General features: G+C 38.8%; 1 protein-coding gene across 3 annotated transcripts in view; it reads right to left on the reverse strand.

Annotated features, from left to right (window-relative positions):
* Positions 1-19080, reverse strand: part of HIF1A (hypoxia inducible factor 1 subunit alpha) — a 44254-nt gene extending 25174 nt beyond the window's left edge. The window contains exon 1 of one of the 3 annotated variants that reach the window (XM_025295403.2): positions 18717-19077. In XM_025295403.2, the coding sequence (XP_025151188.1) occupies positions 18717-18751 (35 nt within the window). In that variant the 5' untranslated portion in view covers positions 18752-19077. Of the gene's footprint in view, positions 1-18716 lie in introns of all 3 variants that reach the window. The other 2 variants (XM_025295405.2, XM_044924892.1) reach the window with 2 other exon arrangements.
* Between the last annotated feature and the right edge of the window lie 442 nt (positions 19081-19522).

The raw sequence follows: 19522 nt of genomic DNA on the forward strand, positions 1-19522 counted from the left end.
AAAAAACACAAAAATATATTACATGCTAAGGCTAACACGAAAATCTGACAATGTCCTCAGTCTAAAACTTCATTTTTTTATTTGCATTCATTGTTCTCATTGACTTTAAGTAGATGTTTTAAATGTACAATAATAAAAGTTTAACATCTCAGACACTGCTTCCCTCACTTCTTTTCACTTATGGATTGGCAGGTAAGAGGCAGAAATGGCAGTGGGAAACAGATTCCTATCTGGTTTAAGTAAAATCAACAACAACAAAAAAAGAGTGATAATCAATGATCTTATGATAAACATGGATATTGGTTCAAATGCCATATTTAGTCCAGGTAATCAGAATTTTACCAGAAACTTCCATCAGATTTACTAAGCCCTCTTTCATTTAATTACTCAACCAAATCTAAGCTACCAACAAATTACTACCCAACTGAAATACTTGGTGAAAAACAAATCCTTATATTACATATTATATGCTTTTAAAGGGCATCTGATCAAGCTAACCATCATGATGCATTATCTCCATACTTTTAGAAATATTTGTATTGTTCAGAACTTTGAAGATAACGATTGTCCAAGATATGGCAACTAAGTTTATAAGACAAATCCATTACAAATGACAGTTTGGAAAAAACATTTAAAGGACAACGTATAAGCTAGTGAAGACTGTGAGAACAGGAATTTGAGCATTAGCCAAGTTTTTAGAAAAAAAAAAAAAAAAGCCTTATCAAAAAAGTAATATGATACCTCAAGAGTTGACAAACCTAAGTTAGATGAAGAAGGTGATGAAAATCAGTATATCTTCTATTCATAATCAATCTAGACATAAAGCAATCAGGAGACCTGTAATAAAGATTTAATGAAGAAATTTATCTGGTGTTTTTCACATGTGACTATAGGAGCTCTTAAAACATTTCTCAGGTTAAAACTAAAACTTCCAAAACTCTATTAATAAAGTTTCAGCATCTGAACTGCCCAGTTTCTTGTCTACTCACAGGAAGGCTCTTTTTATCAGGTCATACCCCATAGAATTATAGTACTTCTGGTAGAACATGGAGTCTAGGTTCCACAAAGGAGAATCCTGTACTATTTACTTACTTATTCTTAGATGGCACAATAAAACTTTTGTAGACCAGAACAGGCAGATTTTTAGCATGCAAATAAGGGCACCGTTTTTCTCTAAATTATCAATTCCATCTATGTTGTTTTTATTAAGTACAGATCAAGTAAAGTTCTGCCATTAATATGTCTGCATAAGGTGCCATTCATAATCTGATAGTCAGGCTAGAAATCAGTCAAGAGTACAGTAAAAATTCGGTCTTTTGAATAGTTTGCTTACCCATTTCCATGACCATTTTAGAATCAATGTTTGAGTAAACCAGCAATATAGCTCAATCTTTGTGATACCCTAGTTTTCACATACTTATTATTTCATTATTATTTAACATACAGTACTGGACAAAAAGCTAACAGTTATACCTTCATATGATTTTGTATAGGAAATACATTTATAGCTACAGTCTTATTGTTTCTTGTGTACAGAGTTCATGAATAAGCAGTAGCCATTTTACAGAGAATGACAATTATTCTTCAGATTAGTAAGAATAAAAAATAATTGCATATGTTAATTCATCTGTATTGTCTACTAATTGCACAAGAAAGGCCTGTTGGCATTCCTAATTGTAAATGACTTTAAGAACTGAAGTTAGATCATAATCATTCAAAATGTTAACAGATGATCAGACATTTCTAATAAAGTTAATGTATAAATTTCTTAAAAATCAGCTCTGTTATTTGCTGCTTTAAATATTCTTTCTGACCTTGAAGGTACAAGTTGTTGTTTTGCACTTCTTGTGTAAGTATTTATATAAGATAGACATTCTGAAGTGAAATTCCATGATCTAAAGGATGTGGCATTTAAATTATCCTTTCCAAAACAGTCTGTTTCCATTTTTTTGTCTCTGCCAAACCACGAATGTGTGCATTTATTTGCCCATGTTTTCTGGGCATATTATTTCTGGGCATAATATATAAATATTATGGATCTTTTTTATCATTCTAATTTTTGCCAAGCTGTTAGGTAAAAATTGTGTATCTCACTGTTTTCACTGCCCGGTACTTCTTGATGTCTCCTCAGGTCAGAGGAAATACCAAGGAAATTTTCATTCTTTAGTTGGCATTTTGGCCTGCAGCTTTGAGTCTAAACATCTATACATGGTACATACTACGTACACATTGGTATTCTAAATGTGTTTCAACTATTAACTTATTTAACTTATTTAAACCTATATGCAGGTCAGGAAGCAACAGTTAGAACAGGACATGGAACAACAGACTGGTTCCAAATAGGAAAAGGAGTACATCAAGGCTGTATATTGTCACCCTGCTTATTTAACTTCTATGCAGAGTACATCATGAGAAACACTGGGCTGGAAAAAGCACAAGCTGGAATCAAGATTGCCGGGAGAAATATCAATAACCTCAGATATGCAGATGATACCACCCTTATGGCAGAAAGTGAAGAGGAACTAAAAAGCCTCTTGATGAAAGTAAAAGAGGAGAGTGAAAAAGTTGGCTTAAAGCTCAACATTCAGAAAACGAAGATCATGGCATCTGGTCCCATCACTTCATGGCAAATAGATGGGGAAACAGTGGAAACAGTGTCAGACTTTATTTTGGGGCGCTCCAAAATCACTGCAGATGGTGATTGCAGCCATGAAATTAAAAGACACTTACTCCTTGGAAGGAAAGTTATGACCAACCTAGATAGCATATTCAAAAGCAGAGACATTACTTTGCCAACAAAGGTCCCTCTAGTCAAGGCTATGGTTTTTCCAGGGGTCATGTATGGATGTGAGCATTGGACTGTGAAGAAAGCTGAGCGCCGAAGAATTGATGGTTTTGAACTGTGGTGTTGGAGAAGACTCTTGAGAGTCCCTTGGACTGCAAGGAGATCCAACCAGTCCATTCTAAAGGAGATCAGTCCTGGGTGTTGTTTGGAAGGAATGATGCTAAAGCTGAAACTCCAGTACTTTGGCCACCTCATGCGAAGAGTTGACTCATTGGACAAGACTCTGATGCTGGGAGGGATTGGGGGCAGGAGGAAAAGGGGACGACAGAGGATGAGATGGCTGGATGGCATCACCGACTCAATGGACGTGAGTCTGAGTGAACTCCAGGAGTTGGTGATGGACAGGGAGGCCTGGCGTGCTGCAATTCATGAGGTCGCAAAGAGTTGGACACGACTGAGCAATTGAACTGAATTGAACTTATTTAAATTATTATATCATCACTGTATTACAGATAATGGAACGTGAACAGTTTACCCAAGTTTACGTAGTTAATAAATGGTAAGCCTGTATTCAAATAAGCAGTCTGACTCTAGAAACCATGGTATTAAATAACACTAGACTATGCTGCCTCTCAGAAACTTATTTTAATTACCAAGATAAGTACTTATAAGTCCAGACCATTATTATAAAGTTCAAAATTGGTTTCCTTCACATCTCCAAAGACATAAAGGGGAGGTACAGGGATTGGCTTTGGAATTTAGAACCTGATCCTCAAGTATTCAGAGGAACTCTTTTCTGGAATCTGCTTGTAAATCCAAACTTCTAATCGAAAGGCAAGACCTCTTTCTGCCCCATCAACTACCTCTTAAAGCAAAGCAACTTTTAATTGGTACTGCCAACCACTAAGGGGAGAGAATCATTAATCCAATCTACCTCATATACTCTCACTAGACTTTATTTTTAATTTGTACAAAGGAGTATCTCTGTACTTAATTTGAATATCTTAGCTCATTATTGTTGGTGTTTTATTTGCATAACATTCAGCTCCCCAAAGTAAAACCAATCTGCATACATACTTCAGGAGATCTGGCCAGGCATAAGCCAATTTCCAAGATACCTTATTTACACAAAGTGCCATGAGAGAAAATATGTAGCGAATCCCCCCCCCACCAAACACTTACTGAGCACTTACTATGTGCTAGGCACTGTGTACTGCTTTCACATACATACAATGCTTTCATTATATGTATTTAATTATAATATTTTAGAGAACCAAAACACTAGATGGGAAGTGACCTTCCTGAACCTCAGAATAAACTTCATTCAAGAACTATTAATTCAACAAATATGTATTGAATATTTATCAAGTACTATGCACTGTGCAGGAACTTGGAATATAGTGATAAGCAGAACAGAACTCATGGAACATAGCCAGCCTCACCCTTAGTCTACTAAAGTACTTAATGTAATATTTGCAAACGCCAGTCAAGAAGCATTGTAATTACCTGGGAAAGTCAACATTTCAAACTTCTGGGCTCTATCTTTGTAAATCTGATTTAGTAGATCTGAAGTAGAGCCCCCAAATCTGGTTTTTTTTTAAACTCCCAAAATGTGCATTATACACAGTGAAATTTAGGAATCATTGACTGAACTAATCATCACTGTCACATTCATTTAATGTTGCCCTCAAATTACTACCTCAATGATACTTTCAAAATAAGAGCTCTGATATTATGTCCTTAAAATCCCATCAAATGTACACTTCACAAAGTCTAATTATTCAGGTGAAACCTTCCTTTAACTAGTTTCCTGCCCATCTCTTCATCCTCATCATTTCCCACATTTCTTCAGCCACAGTGTAGTTACTCAAAAGCATAATAGCTTATTCATTTCTGGCTCACTACCCTACTCTCTCTGCTGAGGTATCCTTCTCAATATGTAACTTGGTAAATTTATGTGAGAAACTCAAAATTCAATTCCATCATCATTTTGTCTCTGCATTCTGTCTTTCAAAACTGGTCCTCACCCCTAGATCTGACCACTCTGGTTACTTTGCTATAATTATGTCCTTCTATAGTCCCTTAACGGAGAAGGCAATGGCACCCCACTCCAGTACTCCTGCCTGGAAAATCCCATGGATGGAGGAGCCTGGTAGGCTGTAGTCCATGGGGTCACTAAGAGTCGGACATGACTGAGCGACTTCCTTTTCACTTTTCACTTTCATGCATTGGAGAAGGAAATGGCAACCCACTCCAGTGTTTTTGCCTGGAGAATCCCAGGGACAGCAGAGCCTGGTGGGCTTCCGTCTATGGGGTCGCACAGAGTTGGACACGACTGAAGTGACTTAGCAGCAACAGCATAGTCCCTTAAAGCTTCTTGGAGGCAGGAAACTGCCTCATTCATTTGTGTTCTTAGTAGGAAATGTGCACAAGTGGCTTTAGTACTTGGCCCAAATCTGCTATTTGATTTGACTTCAGCACTGAATTTGTGCTTTACCAGCACTCCTATGATCCTATAGATTACAATCATAATTAAACAGCATAACAATGTCAGCACTATGAACAAGGCATACTATTGGAATTTACTGTGATTATCCAGATATGCACTTTCAAATATAAGTAAGCATACTACACATAACTTAGAATGAGGGAAAAAGCTAAAAAAAAAAAAAAATTCACTAAGCAGTATTAACAGTGAATAGCACCAATATCATCACCAAGGAAGAGTAAGTGATCTCAACAGAGGAGAGATTTAGAGCACAGGCAGAGAGCTGAGAAACTAGAATACCAACTTGCTAAAAAGAAACCTGAAGTTTAAGATTACTTCCCTTATCACTGCAATCTATGTCAGGAAAATACATGACGTATAGTTAATGTTGTTAACCACTTAAATCAACACCTTTATCACATTTATTTTATGTCTTCGTAGGCCATCTGGAAACATGATAGCTGATTCACTTTGTTTTCTATATAATCTTTTCCAAGAGAGTCTTGTAATTATTATAATACATGAAAGTTTTCATTAAGTTGATTTCTAACCTCATTTTTTTTCCCCCCCAAGGGAGGGTTACCCTTAGACAAGTATTTTGTTTTTATTATTAAAAGTATTCTTATTATTCCTGGAGGAATAAATGGCTACCCACTCCAGCGTTCTTGCCTGGAGAATCCCAGGGACGGCGGAGCCTGGTGGGCTGCCATCTATAGGGTAGCACAGAGTCGGACACGACTGAAGTGACTTAGCAGCAGCAGCATAGCAGAAATTTAACAGGCTAGCCAGCAAATTTGAAAAATGAGAAAAACGTATTTTTAGTTATAACTATATATATATATCCCTAGCTATCTAGGTGGCTCAGTGGTAAAGAATCCGCCTGCCAATGCAGGAGACACAAGAGACCTGGGTTTGATACCTGGGTCAGGAAGATTCCCCTGGAGTATGCAATAGCAACCTACTCCACTATTCTTGCCTAGAAAATTTCATGAACAGAGAAGCCTGGCAGGCTACAGTCCATGGGGTAGCGAAGAGTCGGACATCACTGAGTGACTGAGCATGCACGTACATACACACACCACAACTACGTTTGTCAGGCAGAACACTGAACTGAGTGAGCAGTAAAATTGCTGGGAGAACAAAATACAACTGCTGGGAATAAGAAGCTAGAGGTGATAATTCAATGATAAGTCAGTAATAAAGTGTGTGCACAGTAAAACCAGTAACTTTTCTTCAAAAAGATCAGAGCATAATTAGGCTTTGCATGCGTGCTCAAGTAGTGTCCAACTCTTTGCGACCCCATGGACGGTAGCCTGCCAGGCTCCTCTATCCGTGGGATTTTTCAGGCAAGAATACTGGAGTGGATTGTCATTTCCTCCTCCAGGAAATCTTTCTGACTCAGGTATGGAACCCCTGTCTCCTGCATCTCCTGCACTGGCAGATGGATTCTTTACCACGGAGTAAAGATGATTAAATGAAAAATGTGACAATGGTGCGATGTTTTTTCAGTTCTCTGAAATAATTTTTTCTAAGTCAGTTCTGAAAACTCTTTAATGAATGTCACAAACATCAAAGCATCGAGACTCACTCTCCGTAACAGCTGTAATTTAACAGCTTTCCCAAAATCATATCACCTACTCTACCACTCTTCTCCCTTTGCATTACCTCCCTTCTCACCTTGTAAATTCCTTTCCATTTCCCTTATCATATGCTTTCTGATAGTAACAGAACTGAGACTGGTAATCAAGGTCAGTGACATTAAACTTTACACATGCGTATATTCAGAAAAACGTGTCCTTTTTAAAAAAAAATTTTTTTTTGATGTGGAGTATTTTTAAAGACTTTGTTGAATTTGTTTACAATATTGCTTCCATTTTATATTTTAGTTCTTTAGCCCTGAGGCACGTGGGATCTTTACTCTCTAACCAGGGATCGAACCCACAATGCCTGCATTGGTAGGTGAAGTCTTAACCACTGGGCCACCAGGAAAGTCCCAGAAAAACGTTTCTTTAATTATTTGCTTAAAATATAACAAGATACATTTCTCATATAGTAGGAGGAAAACACATGTATCAGAACAAAGGTATATACACAGAAATCATATCCTGAAAATTTTTCCTATTTAGTTCTAAACCCTGACCATGATGAAGTTTCTGAAAATAATGACAAAAGAGAAGCTCTTCTGAAGCCATGGCTTGATTCTCCACCTACACTAATCCATCCTATCCAATGCTACAAAATAAATTTTCAACTAACCCTCTGATCCTGTTTGTCTACAAAAAGAGGATAAATAACACTATTACTAAGCAGCAGCTTTCAGATTCCACCTAGGAATAATGCCCCTGTATTTAATATGGCCTATGCCGCTCCACAAATCAGAAGCTTAACACAGAATTTTTAAATTAAAATATAAAGAAATTTAAGGATGTTTTTACTTAGGAATAGAAGAAAGAGACGCAAGTACCTTCAGATATTTGAAAAGGATGTCATACAGAAGGCAGATTTATGCAATTTATGCAATTATGCAATGTATGCAATTTCAGAGAGTAATAAGTGGGCGTTAACATGGCAGGCTTTGCTCAATAGAGTGAAAGTAGTGCTGAAGGTAAACTCTGAGAATTTCAAGTTTTTATTCTTATTTTGGTGGCAATGTAAGAAAAAAGGGGAAAAAGCATGTTCTGGATCATCTAGAAGTTCTCTGTAAGGTCTCTATTCTTGCTACAAACCTTCTATGTTTGAGGTTGCTATGTTTCTGATCAAATTGGTACCAAACAATCACTAAAAGGAACAGGGTTACATTTTTAAATCTGGTATAATCATGTTGAGGTCACATGCATTGGAGCAAGAAATGGCAACCCACTCCAGTGTTCTTGCCTGGAGAATCCCAGGGATGGGGGAGCCTGGTGGGCTGCCGTCTCTGGGGTCGCACAGAGTCGGACACGACTGAAGCGACTTAGCAGCAACAGCAGCAGGCACTTCTCAAAGGTTTACAAGTATTACTTTGCTCCAAAAGAGATCTAAACATTAGTTGGTATTGAGAAATATTGGTATAAAGAACTTTCTAACATTTAAAGCCGCAAAAATGTGCTTTTTGTGTCTCTAAGAAAATTCTTCGGCTCCAAAATCACTGCGGACAATGACTGCAGCCACGAAATTAAAAGAAACTTGCTCCTTGGAAGAAAAGCTATGACATCTAGATAGCGTATTCAAAGGCAAAGAAATTACTTTGTCAACAAAGGTCCGTCTAGTCAAAGCTATGGCTTTTTCCAGTAGTCATGTATGGATGTGAGAGTTGAACCATAAAGAAAGCTGAGCTCTGAAGAACTGATACTTTTGAACTGTGGTGTTAGAGAAGACCCTTGAGAGTCCCTTGGACTACAAGGAGATCAAGCCAATCTAAAGGAAATCAATCCTGAATAATAATTGGAAGGACTGATGCTGAAGCTGAAGCTTCAATACTTTGGCCACCTGATGCAAAGAGCTGACTCACTGGAAAAGACCCTGATGTTGGGAAAGATTGAGGGCAAGAGGAGAAGGGGGCAACAGAAGATGAGATGGTTGGATGGCATCACTGACTTAATGGACATGAGTTTGAGCAAACTCACGGAGATAGTGAAGGACAGGGAAGCCTGGCGTGCTGCAGTCTATACGGTTGCAAAAAGTCGGACATGACTGAACAACTGAACAACAAAGAAAATTGTCAGAGTAGATTGGCAAATTTGTAAACACAATTATAGAGGATATTCCTGTGATGGTTGATATTAAATTAATAATACTTAAATCCTAAAGTCAATTATTTTGCAAGAATCTCAAACCTAAAATCACACTGTACTAAAAAATAAAAGATGGAACACATAATAAATGAATCAATTAACAGCAAAAACTGAATATTTAACTATGGCCTGAGCCATCAACAGTTCACTGCTCTGCTTAACAAATAAGATGCACAAATATCTGCTGAATAAATGAATGTGCAATAATCTGTTATAGGCCATGGTGCTTAGGTATTAAGAGTAGTGGTCTAGGGCTGAAAAAAATTTTTGAACCATTGAAATAAATCAACTTATTATCCAAGAAAATATCCCTTCCTCCACTCCTAATGAAGGCTCTACTGATTTGAAACATAACTCATTTAAACATTTTAGCTATGTTACTGCAAAGGTAGGCAATTTCCAACTCTTCTCTGCAAACAGACTAAATAGACATTTAATGAAATGTTGACCCCCAAAATGCATGGAAAAGTAGGCTTTCTTAATTTTCCATCCTCTAACAACCAAATAAATAAACTTCAGAGTATTTTTCTTCCTTTACTATTACCACTGTAGAAAATGATTATTTAGAATGTCTGTACAAAAAAGTATGTCCATGTAATTTTCAAAGGCCAAACGTTCATAGAAAAATACCAATGTAGAGGAAAAGCAGCACTAACTATTCTTACCACTATTATAAGTTCACTGATGGTTTGGCTCAAAAGGACATCAGCCTTTGTCAGATTGTCCTAAAGAAGGCTTGATGGATTCTAAATAATATCATGAGATTTCAGGGAAGTGGAACTCTTCTGAAAACAACTTAATAAATATAACTGTATGAATACAATTATGGTTCCCAGTTTATTAAGCCCTTACTCTATGCCAGAACTGTTTTGAGTGCTCCACATGGGTTAATATCTTGTTTGTCCTCACAACAATCCTATCAGGCAATTATTCTTATCCTAATTTACATATGAACAAAGTGAGCCCTACAGAGGTAAAGCAACTTGTGCGAGATCACACAACTGAAGGAGCAAAGCAAGCAGCCAAAGCTTTCTAGAGCCAAAGCTCTTAGCCAGTAGTCAGTCATTATGACATTTCTCTTGAAAAGAAATGAAATGAAAACCCTAGTCCAGAGAAGAGATTTTAAGCTTCCCCAAAGGCACACAGCAAGAACAGCTGTAGACTGAGGAGGCTTGAAAGAAGACTCTGTAGCACATGAATTCAGGCACTTTGCAACAAAAACCTATAGCCCATTCATTAGGATACCAGCAATGATCAAGAGTCTTTTGTAAAGAGATAATTAATAATCTACATCAAGGCAATCAAATAATATACAAAACGATATTTGACTCATGTAATCAGAGAACTCCATTGACATAGTTAAAAATAATGGTCCAAGCAGGGCAAACTGGAATTCATCCAGGAGACTGATATGTAGATATGTAGATACTAGAAGACAGAGGGAGTTTTTCTTCTTTTTCCTTTTTATCATCACAAACTGTATGGAGGCAAGCATGGGAATGCTTAGTGGCCATATTTCATACCATATTAACAGAATGTCGGTGGCAGAATGAGGCAACATGCAAATCAAGCAAAATATAAACCAAGTAAAATTCAAGAGAAAGCCTGAGATGACATTTTAAGGACATCACTTAAGATACTGGGTCTAGCTGTCCCTTAAACCAAAGCCAAACTGTGTGAGCTAGTAACAGCCTCCCCATCGAGCCTCCGAAACTAGTTTGAGCTGTGTTTCATCACTTGCAATAAAAAGAATCCTAATATACTAACAAACAGCCAGTGTTTCATCTTAAAAACAAACTTTAATGATGATCAAGTATAAGAAAAGGGCACTCTCAAATACTGCTAGAGAATATAAACTGATTTAAACTTACTAGACGTTTAGAGTAGATTGTAAGAAATGTTTGCTAAAGATGAAACAAAAATAGATATCTTCCACATTTACCTAGCTGATTTTCCACAACCATACATATATGCGTCTTAGTAATATAAACTTTTAATCTGGTGTTCTGCATATAGGAGAGTACCTGATGGCTCTGTCAGTAAGGACTCCACCAGCAATGCCGGAGACCTGGGTTTGACGCCTGGGTGGGGAAGATGCGCTGGAGAAGGAAAAGGCAATCTACTCGAGTACTCCTGCCTGGAGAATCCCAGGGACAGAAGAGCCTGGTGGGCTACAGTCCATCAGGTTGCCAAGAGTCAGTCGTGACTGAGCAACTAAGATACACACACACTGCATATATAGAATTAGTTTTTAAGATATCTTAAGATAGGGTATTGAGTTATTTTCAAGGCTTGTACATGCTGCTGCTGCTGCTAAGTCGCTTCAGTAGTGTCCAACTCTGTGCGACCCCTGAGACGGCAGCCCACCAGGCTCCCCCGTCCCTGGGATTCTCCAGGCATGTTACATAGCTATATTTATTAACACAATGTGTTTTCTGATCTGGTATTAATCAATTCAGTTCAGTCACTCAGTCACATCTGACTCTTTGTGACCCCATGGACTGCATGCAGCACGCCAGGCTTCCCGTTCATCACCAAACTCCTGGAGCCTGCTCAAACTCACGTCTATCGAGTCGGTGATGCCATCCAACCATCTCATCCTCTATCGTCCCCTTCTCCTCTGGTATTAATAAATAGCATAAATATTTAAGTGACAAAAAAAAAATAAAACTCAAGATTCAAGAATGTTCTAAAGTAGCACAAGAGATGCAGATGCCCCAGCATAAGAAAAATTCCTATGAAAAAAGCAACATGGAAGAGCAATGATGACTTCCAAAAAATCCTCTTAAACTCATTCTCTGCTTTCTTTGTTCACTCAGTTATTCTCATTGTTTATTTATTCATTCAAATACTTATTAAGAGGTCACTGGATACCAGTAATCTCTTTTACATTACAAGTTTCAAGTTAGGTCTATTTGTGACCTTGTTCATTGAAACGTTTCAATTTCACAACTGAAAAAAAGAGGAAGGAATCACTTTAAAGAAATTTGCTTAGCATCTGAATTCTCAAGAAAAGATCTATAAGATCTATATGTAAGAACAGAAATACACTCAACTCAAAGATTTAAACGTTCTGCCTTTAAACTTTATGTTTACCACAGTATGATTCATTTGGAAAAATAAATTCTCACAAACTATTAGAAAAAGTGGAGAAGCACATGGAAATGTCACTAATAAGGGGAAACTCAACATTAACTAGTAGTCATTTTAAATACTGTAACTTCCAAACCAATAGGTAGAACTACAGTAGAACTACAAGAACTACAGTGAGTTATATTCCATTACTAAATTCTGTCCCATTTACGAAACAATAAATTTTGAAAATCATACTTGGGAATAATCTTTATGTTTAATATTATAACCAAGTGAAAATTTAAAATGAAGACACTCCTAACAGGTGAGATCACCAGAGCAAAGAAAACATAACATCTTGAGAATAGTTTTCTAATATAAGTAAGTCACTTCAATTATTGGTTTAAGTACTTTAAAACAAAGTTACTAATGAAATGGGACTTTAGCAAGAATGTAACAGGTAGAGACCATTTTAAACACTAAATACTTCTCTGAGAAAGTACTGGTACATCAAATCTTTCAAAGTCACTAGAAAAACTTAATTCTCTTTTCACAGATGCTTAACCTCACTTCTGATAAAGCTTCTAGTGGCAACTGTTCTCTGTTGTTTTAAGTTGGTTAATTATCCACAAACAAACCCTTAAAAACACAACCACTTCAACATATCCATTATGATGGTTACTGTCATAAAAACAAAAGAATAACAAGTGTTGGGAAGGATGTGGAGAAAACAGGAACCCCTGTGCACTGTTAAGTGGAAACGTAAATGGTGCGGCCACTATGGAAACAGTATGGGCAGCGCCACAACATTTAAAAGAAGAGCTATCACATGATCCAGCAATCTACTTCTGGGTATATATACAAAATAACTGAACACAAGATCTCCAAGAGATATTTGCACACCCATGTTCATAGAGTCACTATTCACAATGGTCAACAAGTGGAAGCAACTGATAATAGAAATTTTCACATATTGACGTATGAAGAAATCATTCTGGCTGTACATGAGTTAACTTAAATTTTATGCTAACTAGAACAGACTGTGGTTTACCAAATATACACTGTACATACGCTTCAGTTATTTAAAAAAAAGGGGGGGGGCACACTGACCAGAAGTGTGATTTCAGTTCTGTCATTTTGCCTTGTGCTTGTTTTTTCATCTTTCCTTGCTCTTTACCATTTGCTTTCTATGGTAAATGGTGTTTTCTTTCATCCACTGATTTAAAAGTTATGTCTATTTTTGTTCTACAAGTGATTTCTTCACTTAAAAAATATATTTGGGGGAAAAAAAGATTAAATGCCTCCCTTTGGGATGCCAAAGCTGGTACTTCTTGGATGATAAGACTCCCTTCCCAGGTGCCAAGGCCATACTGTCTCGCTGTGTACATGCTGATCTGTTGTGTTTGTTTTGTTTTTTTTTTTTTTTGAAACCTTGTATGAATGTATCCCTATTGTTCTGACAAGACATAAACTGTGCTGAAACCATGCTTCCCCAGAGCAATTTCTCAGAGTAATTTCTCAGAGTAATCTAGGAGGCTGTCTTCTGGGCTACAGTCCTCAGTTTGGTTCAAAGAAAACCCTTTCCTATTTCTATTATAGATTGTTTATTGATTATTTTTGTCAATATTATCTAAGTGTCCACTGAAAGATGAAAGGATAAACAAAATGTGTTATACATTATTCAGCCTTAAAAAGGAAGAAAGTTTTCACACATGCTACAACATGGGTGATCTTAAGGACATTATGTTAAGTGAGATAAGTGAACTGAAAATTTCTCAGTCATGTCCGACTCTTTGTGACCCCACGGACTGGAGCCTGCCAGGCCCCTCTGTCCATGAAATTCTCCAGGCCAGAATACTGGAGTAGGTAGCCATTTCCTTCTCCAGGGGATCTTCCCAACCCAGGCCTCCCGCATTGCAGGTGAATTCTTTACCATCTGAGCCACCAGGGAAGCCCCAGTGAAATAAACCAGTCACAAAATGACAAAAATTGTATGATTTTATTTATAAGAGGGATATAGTAGTCAAACTCAAAAAAACAGAGCAGAATGATGGTTGCCAGAAGGTAGGAAGAGGGGAAAATTGGGGATAGTTGTTTAATAGTTCGAGTTTCAATTTTACAAGGTGAAAAAGTTCCGGAGATTGGTTATACGACAATGTGAATATACATAACACTACTGAGTTGTACATTTAGAAATAGTTAAGATGGGAAATTTTATGTTGTTTTTTAAAACCACAACTTAAAAAAACCCCTAATCATTTTAAAAGTTATGGGAGAAAAATGTCATATGAGGTAACCACTTATAAATGTTTTTATATAATTAATTTTATATTTTTTCTAAAAGAATATCTGGCAAAGATATGTTTATTATTTTTTACTGCAGAAAACACAACTTTTAATATAAAACTCAATGCACATACAAAATACTTAATTTTTTGATGCTCCAAGAAACAGAGATACAATTATTTTTAAAATTCCAAGGCCTATAACAAATTTAAAAATTATCATTATACTTTTACCAAAAACAGTGAGCAACAAGAAGATTGGCTTATCTAAGTTTCAAATTCTTTTTTCTAACCCTCTAGTTAAGCAGAAAACATACACAACACATACATCATAAACAGCAAAAGGCTGAGTATAAAATCCACCAACTTGGATAATCAGTCCCAATGTTTACAAAAGAAAAAAGAGAAAGAAAGAAACAAGGGGAAAAAAGAGCATTCTTCTTATGAATTAAAATCAATTTCTTAATAGAAAACTAACCCAACAACACATTTAAGTCAGTATTTTCTCCTACTTGGAAAACCAGACCTATGTTAATAACCTCAGACAAGCAAAGAATATAGTACTTTAAATATCTAAATGTTTTAAAATTATATTTTAAGAGGACAAGTCTATACACAAGCACAATAATCTAACCCAAATCTTTAACACCCATGCATGGTAAGGTTTTTACTTTACCACCAAACATAAAGACTGTTATAAGCTCTTCTGAAAAAAAGTCAGTTGAGAGACTAATCCCTCAGCCTTCTACACACCATTCTTAACATACAACAATAGAATGTCACCACAAAATCTTTACCTTGAGCCCAAACCCCAATAGAGCTGCAAAGACAGTGAAAGTCAATAGGTAGAAAGACTAGATATTATCTAAACTGCACAAAATGCTTCGTAGTGGACCACAGTAATGAACTACCACACTTAATCTAAAACAACGTGGGAGTTCAGTAAACACATACATGTGGAAGAGTGCACTAATATAAATATTATACAGATTGAGCTACAAAAACCAGTTAAATAATACAGACTTGAAGCCTTGCCTTGAGATAAAGCCAATGATCTTACCTCTGGACAAATTCATAAGTAAAGGACGGTTTTCTACTATGTAGACTCATATGTTTTACCACACTTATTTTATCAACTCATCATATTTAGGAAAGATTAATATTTACAAAACTGTCTACTCCAAACTGGTATCAAGACAAAAAAAAAAAAAAGGTTTGTTACTGCCATTTGTAAGACTGCAGTGCCTTACACATACCCTGCTAAAATGAACTGTCTGACTAGTATATGTGATTATGACTCCAGTCTCTGAAGTCCAAAGAAAATTTTTAGTAGCCTATTTGGGGAGGAAACAAGGGGGTAAGGAAATGTGAAAAAAGGGCGCCTATGGTAGACACTAGATTAGATGCTCAAGTATACTTGATGCTAGATGCCAACATAATTCAGATACTGTTTTAACTAAAAAGAATCCCTTTAGACTTCTGGGTCCAATGACAGTCTTTTCATTTTCAGGAAATAAAAGAAAGTAGGGAGAAGAGGACATAACACAAATATCTGGAAGGACTTGCAAAACAAACAAACAAACAAAAAAGTTTTTAAGTGTTGTGGAAGTTCAAATTAAAACTTCAACAAGTAACATCTACTTTCAAGTCTATAATGTTACCAAGATTCCTAAACCAAACACTAGGCATTATCTCGTTTAATCTTCTCAATAACCACTAAGATGGCTGCTATTATTATCATCATTTCAAAAGGAGGAAATAGGCTCAGAAGCATTCAGTAATAACTTGCCCAGGCTCACAAAGCTAACAAGTAAAAAGCTGGACGCAGAGGTGTCCGGTTCAAATCTTAAGCTCTTAACCATCAGGCAACCTCTTCAAAGAGGAAATCAAAGTAAAACTGTAACAAGAAAAATGTTCACTAGTGAATGAGAGGTTCTTGATTTTTAATGACCAAAGTTAAGAAGTTAAGGAATATCCATTCTCAGAGATTTTACTTTAATGATACAGCTATGTTTTGAAAACTCTGAAGGAATCTGCCCTGAAACCTAAAAGAGAACAACAATGAACCTCTTGACATTCCACCGAAATCTAAAATTCAATATTAATGTGCTATTAAATCCAATCCCTGTTACTAAGCAGTCAATGTGAAATTTCCTATGGGAAATCTATTATAACCATACCCAACTTCTGTTCTGATTTCTTCTAATCCTTTAGCTTTAGAGTTTCCTAGCCCTCCTTTAAAAAAAGACAAATTTGTCTCCCCCACCTGCACCCTACAGGCTCATTTAGTGGAAAAATTCTAAGGAGAAAAATCTCTGCCCCTCAATCTCCCAGTTTTCTTTTTAAAAAGTTTTAAAATTGTTAGTTAGAAAAGGATAAAAAAAAGACCTCTTTAACAAACCATACCTATAAGTTGTTGAGTACCATTTTGGTGTTTAACTTAATTTACCAGTTATAACAACTTCTGTAGTAAGAAACATTAAATCCAATTCAAATTTATGCTAAATTTTCAAATGAGAATATTTTGCAAATAACAAATGGGACTGAGGAAAATTAAGAACTGGTTTAGACTTGGGAGTGAAGCACAGTAGGTAATTAATTCATTTATATTAAAGCTGCTTATGCTCTTCTCAACTTATGAACTGCAAAGAAGATACAAGTACAATAAGGCATACAAAAAGGGACTGAATGGTGCATAACTTCATGTACAATGTTAAATATGTTTTACCACTAAGGACAGAATATTGACAATACACTGAGGTGATGTGCCTTAGGTTTACAGCAGCCTCATCATTTCATCAAAAGCCTTGTAATCACCTCTACAAAATTAATTAATTCCTGGCAACTCTTGGAATTAGGTCTAGATCTGTTTATTCACTTTTTAAATTTTATACACGCTTTCTCTAGTGTATACAAACTGAGAACTTATCATTCTATTAGAGAAAGACCAAAAAAGAAGCCACAAAATCGCAGGAACATAAACAAGTTTATCTTCTGCTGATACTGATTAGGGCACTTAATCTGTCCCAGAAGAGTGCAAGGACTTAACAGTAAAGCCAGCCTACTAACCAGAACTCTTAGCATAAATCTTCAATTCCTTAAAATAATTTCCTCAAAGGTTAAAATACCCGAGTGGACCAAAAGGTGGGGGGACGTGGCGGGGGGTCGGGGTGCGGGGGGCACTTAATTCCACTGGTTGGACTCACAATTCTTAATCCTATAATGTACCAGTTAAGACTCAAACTTCGAGGTGTTTTTAAAACTTGCATTAAGTTCTAACAAGATGGTTATTTATTTACTTCGCGTATATTTTAATATACCTCAATTTCAGAAAAATCAGTCGAGTCAATCTAAAAACTTCGTAACATTTTAGCACTGCATTTCATTTGCTCTGATCATATATCTATATACGCCCCCCCCCGAACCTCATTAAAAGTGTTTGCCTGAATTTAGCCATCCGCTACGTTTTCACTAAGATATTTTCAAGAATGAATGAAGCATATAATTCACTTATAACATCTGGGCTCTCATGACAGGTGATAGAAACACAGGTATCCAATTCTGATGTTCTTATTAAAATGTTACTATTTCTCAAAATTCCCGTTACTCCGAGCCTTGCTCTAGGCAAGTTTTTCAACGCGATTAAAACAAAACCAAGCCAAACCTGCACGTGCAAACGAAAAAGTTAGCATCCCAGGCCATCGCGGCAAATCCCTAATGCACAAAGGCAAAGTCACCCGCCTGGCCGGACAACCGCAGAGCAAGATCTCACCCAAGCAACCACGCGAGCTCCTAGGTCGGAAACCCAGGGCCCCGAACCCATACCGAAGCCAGGACCTGCGTGCAAGGGCCGCCCCGGGGCCGAGTTTTCAATGGAACAGGAGAGGATGGGGGCGGGAAGGAGCGGAAGCTCGGGTGCAAGTGGCGGCGACCAAGCTGCGGCTCATTTCTCTTCCCGGGGTTTTCAGGCTGGGGGAAGTCCACCCGGAGCAGGGCACGCGGCAGGCTGGGGGTTTGAGGCGGGCAGGGAGGGCGATGCGAGGCCCGGGCTGCCGGGAAAGGAGGCGAGCAGGGCCCAGCCCCCGGCCCCCGGCCCCTGAAAGCACTTTAGACGCGTCTCCCACCCCCCACGACAAGATGGCGACGTGGACAGTGGGGAGCCCGGCCGGCGAGGCTGGGGGAGAAAGAGAGGAGGGGAGGGAGGCAGAAACAAAAAGGCGGCCCCCCGGAACGCGGAGGCCGGCCCGCGAGCCCCCGGCGGCAGGCGGGGGCGCCGGGGGGAGAAGGCGGCCGGCGGAGGGGAGTGGGCTTACTTTTTCTTGTCGTTCGCGCCCCCGGCGCCCTCCATGGTGAATCGGTGCCCGCGATGCCTTCACGGCCCGCGGCCCCCAGGCTCGCTCCGGCCTAAGCGCTGGCTCCCTCCACACGCGGGGAGAGGAGAAAAGGCACGTCCAGAGGTGGGGGGTGCGAGGCGGGAAACCCCTCGTGAGATCAGAGGAGGGACAGCAGACGGCAATCGCAGAGGTCCAACTCCGGCTCCGAAGAGCCTCCCCAGGAGCAGCTTGTCAGGGCCCGGGCCGACGCACTGGCCAAAGCGGCGGCGAGGGCGATCCTTGCGTCCCCTCAGACGAGGCGGTTCTGTGCACTGAGGAGCTGAGGCAGCGGCAGGGGGTGGGCAAGGGCGGAGGCGCGCGCGGAAGCGCGCGCGCGCGGAGGGGAGTGTTGGGGGCGCGCGCGCCCGCGGAGCCCGGCGCGCGCTCACGCAAGCCCGCCTCACCTGAGGGGGAGGCGGGTTCCTTGAGAGCCAATGGCGAGGGACGCAGGCGGCCAGTCCCCACCCCAGCCCACGTCTATCTCAGCCAATCAGGAGGCGGTCAGCTGAGGCACAGCTGGGACGCGCTGCCGCGCTCACGTGCTCGTCTGTGTGCCGCTGCGGAGGCAAGAGAAAGGAGATGGGGTGCGGCCAGACTGGGTCTGGGGACTCTGCGCCTTCTCCTAGAGAAAGCAGTGGCTGGCTTTGGGAGGCGCTGCTGAGAAGGGATTTCGGTGTTTGGGTCTCAAGCCTGCCTCACACTTCCTGCTGTCGGTGCAGCAAGTCTCCAGCTCTCTTTCTTTTCGG

Source organism: Bubalus bubalis, chromosome 11, assembly GCF_019923935.1.
Source record: "Bubalus bubalis isolate 160015118507 breed Murrah chromosome 11, NDDB_SH_1, whole genome shotgun sequence".
Taxonomy (NCBI): domain Eukaryota; kingdom Metazoa; phylum Chordata; class Mammalia; order Artiodactyla; family Bovidae; genus Bubalus; species Bubalus bubalis.